General features: G+C 56.5%; 1 protein-coding gene across 1 annotated transcript; it reads left to right on the top strand.

The window, feature by feature from the left end:
- The first annotated feature begins 7,450 nt into the window (after positions 1-7,450).
- LOC106902323 (inositol 1,4,5-trisphosphate receptor-interacting protein-like 1) lies at positions 7,451-8,449 on the top strand. The gene is made up of 2 exons (XM_014965721.1): positions 7,451-7,576; positions 7,649-8,449. The coding sequence occupies exons 1-2, from the start codon at positions 7,451-7,453 to the stop codon at positions 8,447-8,449; spliced, it is 927 nt and encodes a 308-aa protein (XP_014821207.1).
- The last annotated feature ends 1,555 nt before the right edge of the window (positions 8,450-10,004 follow it).

The raw sequence follows: 10,004 nt of genomic DNA, 5'->3' as shown, positions 1-10,004 counted from the left end.
AAGGTTTTGAACGCAAATGTTGCTTCTGAGAGGAATATTGCAGACACCACGTGCACATGCACGCATGTATACATGAGACTGATGTACTCAGGAGGCAGTGGCTGGCAATGGGCAGAGATGCAAAGGGAAGTGATAGAACCCCCTGCTCCTATGCATGCTTGTCATGGAGATGGAGTGCCCGTGCTACAACCCGCCCAAACACTGAAAAACAAAGTCTTACAGTGCATGCGTCAAAACAGAGGTCACAAGTGAGCACAGGCAAATATTTGGGGGAAAAAAAAGGGGAACACAAGGGCAATGCTGGTCTCTCTGGTTGACAGTAGTAGTGGTGCATCCAGGACTAAATGGTAGTCAAACCTCACAACAACAAAAAATAAAGAGAAGATGCTTTCTGGAAATTCTTCCCAGCCTTGGAGGAAGCATAGCCTGTGGAGCCATACACTGAGGCAAAGGCAGCAGGTAGAGGCTCTACAAGAAGGGGATGATACCCTCCCGTCCTGTCACCAGGCAGAAGGAGGGGACTTAAGGAGGGGCAAGAGAAAACCCTCCCGGCCCCCCCACCTTCCCAATTGCCCTTGTATAATAGGTATGGGCATTTGAAAAATGAGGGCCAGGTGAATGAGGATGGAGAGGAAGATCCATCCAGTGAGTCACCCAGAGCTAGTCGCTCACCTCCACGCCTTGGGACTCCCTCAACTAAGAAAAAAAAAAAGATAATTGTAGTAGGTGACTCCCTTCGGAGTGGAACCGAGGGCCTCATTTGTTGAAAAGACCTATCACACAGGGAAGTCAACTGCCTCCCTGGGGCCAGGATTAAGGACATAAGGAGAAGTCTCCTTACCCTAGTCCAGACCTCAGACTACTACCCATTACTGATATTACAAGTAGGAAGTGATGAAGTATAACAGCAATGAAGAGAGGCTTTAGGGCCCTGGGAAGTCTAGTTAAAATATGAGGAAAACAAGTACTGTTCTCATCTATAAAACTAGTTGCAGAGATTGAGGAGGGGATGAACAAGCAGAGCCAGCAGACTAACTCCTGGTGCTGACAGGGGTGCCACCTGAAGACTTTATTTTCTTAAATCATGGGCTGACGTACAGGACAATTCAATGACCAAACTGCATGGAAAAATGGAGGTGAAGCCGCACCAGCGCAGTACAGAGTGGGACAATCCCCTCTCTCGAAAAGGCAGCTGGGCTGTGCATGCCGCATCCAGCCCAGGACATGCTTGGCCCTTTGGCTTCCACAGCACACTCTTGACTCATCTTCCCTTTCTACCATTCTGTCCTTCTAGGATTGCTGTTGAGGGCTTCCCGTAGGGAGCCAGGGTCCCCTCCACTCCGGATGGTCTGTGATGGTGAGGTTGCCCTGGGCAGGCAGATGCTAATAAAGGCAAACTCTAGCCCCCCAGCAGCTCCCTCTTCAGCAGGAGCCCAGGGCAGGGGGCAGTCGCTGAGATGGGGTGGGGGCCGAGGGGGGCTGGTTGCCGGGGGGCCCTGTGATGCGCTCTGGCTCCTGGGACACCCAGTGCCACGTCACAACGGGGGCGGCTATAAAGGGCCCCGTCGGCACGGAAAGGGTTATCCAGCATTGAAGTAGGCTGCCCAGGGAAGTGGTTGAGGCACCATCCCTGGAGGTGTTCAAAAGTCGGGTAGACATGGTCCGCAGGAATACAGTTTAGTAATATTTATTTCCTATTTCTTATTTATTTTTTTGTCAGAGTTAAGTTGATGGTTGGACTAGATGATCTTTAAGGTCCCTCCCAACCCAGACGATTCTAGGATGGATTCTAGGATTCCAGGATTTCTGTTGAGGGCTTCCCGTAGGGAGCCAGGGTTTGGAGCTGATGCTCCTCATGGGTCCCCTCCACTCCGGATGGTCTGTGATGGTGAGGTTGCCCTGGGCAGGCAGATGCTAATAAAGGCAAACTCTAGCCCCCCAGCAGCTCCCTCTTCAGCAGGAGCCCAGGGCAGGGGGCAGTTGCTGAGATGGGGTGGGGGCCGAGGGGGGCTGGTTGCCGGGGGGCCCTGTGATGCGCTCTGGCTCCTGGGACACCCAGTGCCACGTCACAACGGGGGCGGCTATAAAGGGCCCCGTCGGGCAGCGCTGAGCCATTCGAGCCCGGGACGATGGTGAGTGGGCTGCTGGCGGGGGGGAGGCTGGGCTGGCAGAGGGCCCCCGGGGCAGAAGCCCTGGCCCCCGGGGCGGGGGGTGGGTTCTCACACGCCACCCAGGGCCCAGCTGCCTCCCCCCTCTCCTGCCTGCCCCCAGCTCCCTGCGGCTCCCGGCCCCGCTCCCTCCCAGCCCCACTGAGACCCTTCTCTCGCTCCTCCCGCAGGCCATGGCTGTCACAGGGCTAGTGTTCTTCCAGGGCCAAAGATGCCAGAGATGCGATGCACGGACGCAGGATTTCGGCCCAGCGCCTCCTGGACCTCTCGGAGTCATTCACCATGGTGGAGGAGCTGGTTGATGAACTCCTGCGGGTCTGCCGAAGACTGTCGCGGAACAGCTTCATGCCGGAACCGAGGCCAGTCGTCGGGGTGAGCAGCACCCTAGGAGGTTGGAGTGGCTGTGAGGATGACGCCGTGTACTGCCTCCTGGTGCCCCTGAAGCCTCCTCGTGGCCATGCCTTCCACGTGGAGGTGGGCACCTCCTCCAGCAAGGGCACGGCGGGGAGGAAGGCCAGGCTCCGCGTTGACCTGCAGTGCACGTGCCTGAGGGAGCCGCTGGCCGAGAACATGCTCTGCTTCCTCCACCACCCCCAGAAGGAGCTGAGGGAAAGACAGCCTCCCAGCCTCCTGGGCACCCTCTGCACCGGCCACCACCTGGACACGGACAAAACCTCCCGCTGGCTGCAGGTCTTGCTGAAAAGGGCCTGGGCGGTCATGCCTCAGTCGGCACACTGCCGTCTGACGGTGCTGCCCTCCAGGAGCTCCTGCACCCTCCGGCTCACCGACGCTTCCGGCAGCACCATCCGCATCGAGATGTTCTTTGGCGTCCAGCAAGGCGGCTCCTATGTCCTCCTGAGCTGAAAGGGGCCACAGCCAGGAGCCTGCCTTGCAACGGAGACTCCCTCCCCTTACCCCCTGGACTGCCCTTGCCCTCCCTCTTCCCGAGTCCCTTCCCTTGGCCACCCTTGACCCTCTCCCTCTCCCTTGATAGGTTTCAATAGATGACTTGTTTGAACAAACGCTGTCTGTGAGAGTCTGGGCATCACTTGGTGGGCAAAGGGTTGGCAAAGGGCTTGGCAAAGGCGGGCATAGGGTGCTGGCTGCTCAGCTGCCACGGAGTTGGGGAGCGTTGTGCAGAAGAGGGGCTGCAGCGCACTCTGCTTTCACGAGTCCCTGGGCTTTGGCTTCCCAGGGCTGGTGGGTCAATCCCAGGAGCAGCTGGGCATCAGTCACACAGCTGCTCAGTCCCTTGCCCTGCTTGGGATGGTGGAGAGAATCGTAGGGGTAAAAGTGGGAAAACTTGTGGGCTCAGCAAAGATGGTCCAGCAGGAAAAGCGAGAGCTGCGCGCCAAAGCAAAGCAAAAGAAGAATTCGTGCCCCACTCCCCTGCTCTGCCGACCAGAGCTGCCTTTCTGGGAAGCCTTCTGCCTCCCTGGGGCTCGGGTTACTGTGAAATTTCCCGGCCTTGTACGGCCTTCAACATATTATCCCATCTCAGTTGGGAAGGGACCCATAAAGATCACCAAGGCCAACGCTCTGCTCCTCACAGGACCACCTAAACTTCAACCTTAGGACTCAGAGCCTTCTCCAGATGCTCCTTGAACACTCACAGGCTTGGTTCCACAACCACTTCCCTGGGGAGGCTCTTCCAGTGACAGACCACCCTCTCAGTGAAGAACCTCTTCCTGACATGCAGTCTGAACTTCCCCCGATGCAGCTTCATGCCATTTCTTTGTGTCCTATCACTGCTCACCAGAGCAAGCAGGTCATGCCAGTCTTCAAAAAGGGAAAGAAGGAGGACCTGGGAAATTACAGACTGGTCAGCCTCACCTCCATCCCTGGAAAGGTGAAGGAACGCCTCATCCTGGGTGTCATCTCAGAGCATATGGAGGAAAAGAAAGCTATCAGAAGTAGTCAACATGGATTTACCAAGGGGAAGTCATGTCAGACTAACCTGATAGCTTTCTATGATGGCATAACTGGTTGGATAGAGAGGAGGGCAGTGGATGTTGTCCACCTTGACTTCAGCAAGGCTTTTGACACCTTCTCCCACGGCAGCCTCATAGGTAAGCTTAGGAAGTGTGGGTTAGTTAGATGAATGGACAGTTAAGTGGATTGAAAACTGGCTGAAAGGCAGAGCTCAGAGGGTTGTGATTAGGGGCACAGAATTCAGCTGGAAGTCTGTAACAAGTGGTGTTCCCCAGGGGGTCTGTACTGGGTCCAGTCCTCTTCAATATATGCATCAAGGACCTGGACAAAGGCATGGAATGTACCCTCAGTAAGTTGGCTGGTGACACACAACTAGGAGGGGTGGCTGACACCCCAGAAGGCTGTGCCGTCATCCAGCGAGACCTGGACAGGCTGGAGAGCTGGGCCGAGAGAAATCTAATGAAATTTAGCAAGGGCAAGAGTAGGGTGCTGCACCTGGGGAGAAATAACCCCAAGCACCAGTACAGGTTGGGGGCTGACCTGCTGGAGAGCAGCTCTGAGGGAAAAGACCTGGAAGTTCTTGTGGACAACAGGATGACCATGAGCCAGCAATGTGCCCTTGTGGCCAAGGCGGCCAATGGCATCCTGGGGTGCATCAAGAAGAGCGTGGCCAGCAGGTCAAGGGAAGTCATCCTGCCCCTCTGCTCTGCCCTGCCCTGCCCTGGTGAGGTCCCGTCTGGAGTACTGTGTCCAGTTGTGGGCTCCCCAGTTCAAGAAGGACAGGGAACTGCTGGAGAGGGTGCAGCAGAGGGCTGCAAAGATGATTAAGGGCCTGGAGCATCTCTCCTATGAGGAGAGGCTGAGGGACTTGGGTCTTTTCAGTCAGGAGAAGAGAAGGCTGAGGGGAGATCTGATCAATGCGTACCAATAGTTAAAGGGAGGGTGTCAGGAGGATGGAGCTGGTCTTTTCTCAGTGGTGCCCAGTGACAGGACAAGAGGACATGGGCACAAACTTGAGCATAGGAAGTTCCACCTAAACATGAGGAGGAACTTCTTGACTGTGAGAGTGATGGAGCACTGGAACAGGCTGCCCAGAGAGGTGGTGGAGGCTCCTTCTCTGGAGCCATTCAAATCCCACCTGGACAAGTTCCTGTGCAACCTGCTCTGGGTAGACCCGCTCTGGTGGCGGGGTTGGACTAGATGATCTCCAGAGGTCCCTTCCAACCCCATATGATTCTATGATTCTATGATTCTATGATCAGTAGCTCCCACTGCGCTGCCCGCCTTGAGCAAGTTGTAGAGTGCCATGAGGGCACCCCTCAACTTCTCCAAGCTGAACGAGCCAAGTGACCTCAGGAGCTCCTCCTAAGTCTTTGCCCTCCAGGCCTTTCCGCACCTGGGTCACCCTCCTCTGGACGCACTCTCTTTGCCCGATGACCTTCTTAGCTTAAGGCCTGCTGGCAACAGGTGGGGAAAGCCTAACCTGAAGGGGAAGAAGGATCCTGGCACAAGAGTTAGCAGGGCTCCTTCAAAGGGCTTTCAACTAGCTTTGAAGGGGGATGGGGAGGAAACTGGGATTGCTGAGGTGGAGCCTCTAGGTGACAATTCCGTGACCAAACTGCATGGAAAAATGGAGGTGAAGCCGCACCAGTGCAGTGCAGAGTGGGACAATCCCCTCTCTCGACGAGGCAGCTGGGCTGTGCTTGCCGCATCCAGCCCAGGACATGCTTGGCCCTTTGGCTTCCACAGCACACTCTTGACTCATCTTCCCCTTCTACCATTCTGACCTTCTGGTGTCCCACAGGGCTCGGGACTGGGACCCGTTTTCTTTAACATCTTGGTCAATGATCTGGAGGAGGGGATCGAGTGCACCCTCAGTAAGTTCGCAGATGACACCAAGCTGGGTGGGAGTGTCAGCCTGCTGGAGGGTCGAGAGGCCTTGCAGAGGGGTCTGGACAGGCTGGATCGATGGGCTGAGACCAACAGGATGAGTCTCAATAAGGCCAAGTACCAGATCCTGCACTTAGGTCACAACAATCCCAGGCAGCGCTACAGGTTTGGGCATGAATGGCTAGAGAGCTGCCTGGCAGAAAAGGATCTGGGGGTGTTGGCGGACAGCAGGCTGAACAGGAGCCAGCAGTGTGCCCAGGTGGCCAAGAAGGCCAACAGCATCCTGGCCTGTATCAGGAACAGTGCGGTGAGTAGGAGCCGAGAGGTGATCATCCCCCTGTACTCGGCACTGGTGAGGCCTCACCTCAAGTACTGTGTCCAGTTTTGGGCCCCTTACCACAAAAAAAAGACATTGAGGTGCTGGAGCGGGTCCAGAGAAGGGCAACAAAGCTGGTGAGGAGTCTGGAGAGTAAGTCTTCGGAGGAGAGGCTGTGAGGGAGCTGGGGTTGTTCAGTCTGGAGAAGAGGAGGCTGAGGGGAGACCTTATGGCGCTCTATAACTCCCTGAAGGGGGGGTGTAGAGAGGCAGGGGTTGGTCTCATCTCCCAAGTCACAGGCGATAGGACAAGGGGAAATGGCCTCAAGTTGCGCCAGGGGAGGTTTAGATAGGATATTAGGAAACATTTCTTCACGGAAAGGGTTATCCAGCATTGAAATAGGCTGCCCAGGGAAGTGGTTGAGGCACCATCCCTGGAGGTGTTCAAAAGTCGGGTAGACATGGTCCGCAGGAATACAGTTTAGTAATATTTATTTCCTATTTCTTATTTATTTTTTTGTCAGAGTTAAGTTGATGGTTGGACTAGATGATCTTTAAGGTCCCTCCCAACCCAGACGATTCTAGGATGGATTCTAGGATTCCAGGATTTCTGTTGAGGGCTTCCCGTAGGGAGCCAGGGTTTGGAGCTGATGCTCCTCATGGGTCCCCTCCACTCCGGATGGTCTGTGATGGTGAGGTTGCCCTGGGCAGGCAGATGCTAATAAAGGCAAACTCTAGCCCCCCAGCAGCTCCCTCTTCAGCAGGAGCCCAGGGCAGGGGGCAGTTGCTGAGATGGGGTGGGGGCCGAGGGGGGCTGGTTGCCGGGGGGCCCTGTGATGCGCTCTGGCTCCTGGGACACCCAGTGCCACGTCACAACGGGGGCGGCTATAAAGGGCCCCGTCGGGCAGCGCTGAGCCATTCGAGCCCGGGACGATGGTGAGTGGGCTGCTGGCGGGGGGGAGGCTGGGCTGGCAGAGGGCCCCCGGGGCAGAAGCCCTGGCCCCCGGGGCGGGGGGTGGGTTCTCACACGCCACCCAGGGCCCAGCTGCCTCCCCCCTCTCCTGCCTGCCCCCAGCTCCCTGCGGCTCCCGGCCCCGCTCCCTCCCAGCCCCACTGAGACCCTTCTCTCTCTCCTCCCGCAGGCCATGGCTGTCACAGGGCTAGTGTTCTTCCAGGCTCTGCAGAGCTTCCTCCAGCAGATGCTGGCTGCTGCGCTGGACGAGGCCATGCCAGAGCGCGTGGTGCGGCTTGAGATGTCCCTGCGCGAGCGGGTGACAGAGCTCCTGCAGGGGCTGGAGCAGGCTGCCTCTGCCTGGGCAGCCCCGCTCCTCCCTGCCTTGCAGCAATGGCACTGCTGGGCCATTGCTGCTCTTCTCCTCCTCCTCTTGCTCTTGGGACTCGGCTGCTGGCTCCGGAGACGCAGCTGCCAGCCAGGCAACAGCGGCACGGAGCGGACCTCCACCGAGAAGGCTGAGCGAGAGGAAGCCAAAGATGCCAGAGATGCGATGCACGGACGCAGGATTTCGGCCCAGCGCCTCCTGGACCTCTCGGAGTCATTCACCATGGTGGAGGAGCTGGTTGATGAACTGCTGCGGGTCTGCCGAAAACTGTCGCGGAACAGCTTCATGCCGGAACCGAGGCCAGTCGTCGGGGTGAGCAGCACCCTAGGAGGTTGGAGTGGCTGTGAGGATGACGCCGTGTACTGCCTCCTGGTGCCCCTGAAGCCTCCTCGTGGCCATGCCTTCCACGTGGAGGTGGGCACCTCCTCCAGCAAGGGCACGGCGGGGAGGAAGGCCAGGCTCCGCGTCGACCTGCAGTGCACGTGCCTGAGGGAGCCGCTGGCCGAGAACATGCTCTGCTTCCTCCACCACCCCCAGAAGGAGCTGAGGGAAAGACAGCCTCCCAGCCTCCTGGGCACCCTCTGCACCGGCCACCACCTGGACACCGACAAAACCTCCCGCTGGCTGCAGGTCTTGCTGAAAAGGGCCTGGGCGGTCATGCCTCAGTCGGCACACTGCCGTCTGACGGTGCTGCCCTCCAGGAGCTCCTGCACCCTCCGGCTCACCGACGCTTCCGGCAGCACCATCCGCATCGAGATGTTCTTTGGCGTCCAGCAAGGCGGCTCCTATGTCCTCCTGAGCTGAAAGGGGCCACAGCCAGGAGCCTGCCTTGCAACGGAGACTCCCTCCCCTTACCCCCTGGACTGCCCTTGCCCTCCCTCTTCCCGAGTCCCTTCCCTTGGCCACCCTTGACCCTCTCCCTCTCCCTTGATAGGTTTCAATAGATGACTTGTTTGAACAAACGCTGTCTGTGAGAGTCTGGGCATCACTTGGTGGGCAAAGGGTTGGCAAAGGGCTTGGCAAAGGCGGGCATAGGGTGCTGGCTGCTCAGCTGCCACGGAGTTGGGGAGCGTTGTGCAGAAGAGGGGCTGCAGTGCACTCTGCTTTCGCGAGTCCCTGGGCTTTGGCTTCCCAGGGCTGGTGGGTCAATCCCAGGAGCAGCTGGGCATCAGTCACACAGCTGCTCAGTCCCTTGCCCTGCTTGGGATGGTGGAGAGATAGGGGTATCTAGTGGGGGTAGGGGTAAAAGTGGGAAAACTTGTGGGCTCAGCAAAGATGGTCCAGCAGGAAAAGCGAGAGCTGCGCGCCAAAGCAAAGCAAAAGAAGAATTCGTGCCCCACTCCCCTGCTCTGCCGACCAGAGCTGCCTTTCTGGGAAGCCTTCTGCCTCCCTGGGGCTCGGGTTACTGTGAAATTTCCCGGCCTTGTACGGCCTTCAACGTATTATCCCATCTCAGTTGGGAAGGGACCCATAAAGATCACCAAGGTCAACGCTCTGCTTCTCACAGAACCTCACAGGACCTCACAGGACCACCTAAACTTCAACCACATCACAGAAATGTGGTGTCAAGACTGGCAGAACTGGAGTCCTGTGGCTGATGGCTACCAACTTTTCAGAAGTAATGGGGAAAGAAGTAGAGGGGTTGAGTTTGCCCTCTATGTTAGGGGCTGTTTTGAATGCCTAGAACTTAACAATGTGAATGAGATTTGAGTGGTTTTGGGTAAGGATCAAGGGGAAGGCCATTAAGGCAGACATAGTGTGAGTTTGTTATAGACACCCCAACCAGGATGTAGAGGCAACTACAGAAGTGTCTGAGCATGGTCAGGTTGGAATTAGGGCTTGTCTCCACAAAAAAAGGGCAGGACAATTAGCCCAGCAGAAGTGCATCTACATGAATGCACACAGCATGGGCAAAAAAGAGGAGGAGCTGGAGGCCATCTCTAGTGGTTCCTTCCAACTCTGACAACTCCTTGATTTCGTGGTGATAAAAATCATGAAGGAGCTTATTTAAAAGTGTTGAAAGGGAGCAATGGCATTTGATCAGTGACAAATTCCATATGGCAGCAACTCTCTGAGGAGAAGAGCAGCAAGGTGACGCAAAAGTGTGAGGACTTTAAAAGCCAAGTGCTGAACAGAGGCAAGTAATTACTTCCCTAAATCTACTGCCCAGACTCTCGTGGCCCACTCTGCAGTAGCCTTCATCACCTCAAAGGTACACCCCTGGCTCATGTCAATAAACTCAATGGAGATCATCACTGCTATTCTTCTGACTAAGAGGTGTCCTCTTTAGGTTTTACAGTTCTCCAGATTTGGGTTTGTATAATTGACATACGCAGGTCTAGTGCCGCTATGGGATATT

This window comes from Calidris pugnax, unplaced genomic scaffold (assembly GCF_001431845.1).
Source record: "Calidris pugnax isolate Ruff unplaced genomic scaffold, ASM143184v1 scaffold20, whole genome shotgun sequence".
Classification (NCBI taxonomy): Eukaryota; Metazoa; Chordata; class Aves; order Charadriiformes; family Scolopacidae; genus Calidris; species Calidris pugnax.
This window is presented reverse-complemented; position numbering and strand designations above follow the sequence as displayed.

What these genes read in the sequence shown, in the direction of transcription:
- LOC106902323 (XM_014965721.1), top strand. Translation starts at nt 7,451, where the DNA reads ATGGCTGTCACAGGGCTAGTGTTCTTCCAGGCTCTGCAGAGCTTCCTC. An exon ending in AGATGTCCCTGCGCGAGCGG is followed by an intron (nt 7,577 to 7,648) that starts GTGACAGAGCTC and finishes CCTGCCTTGCAG; the next exon opens with CAATGGCACTGCTGGGCCAT.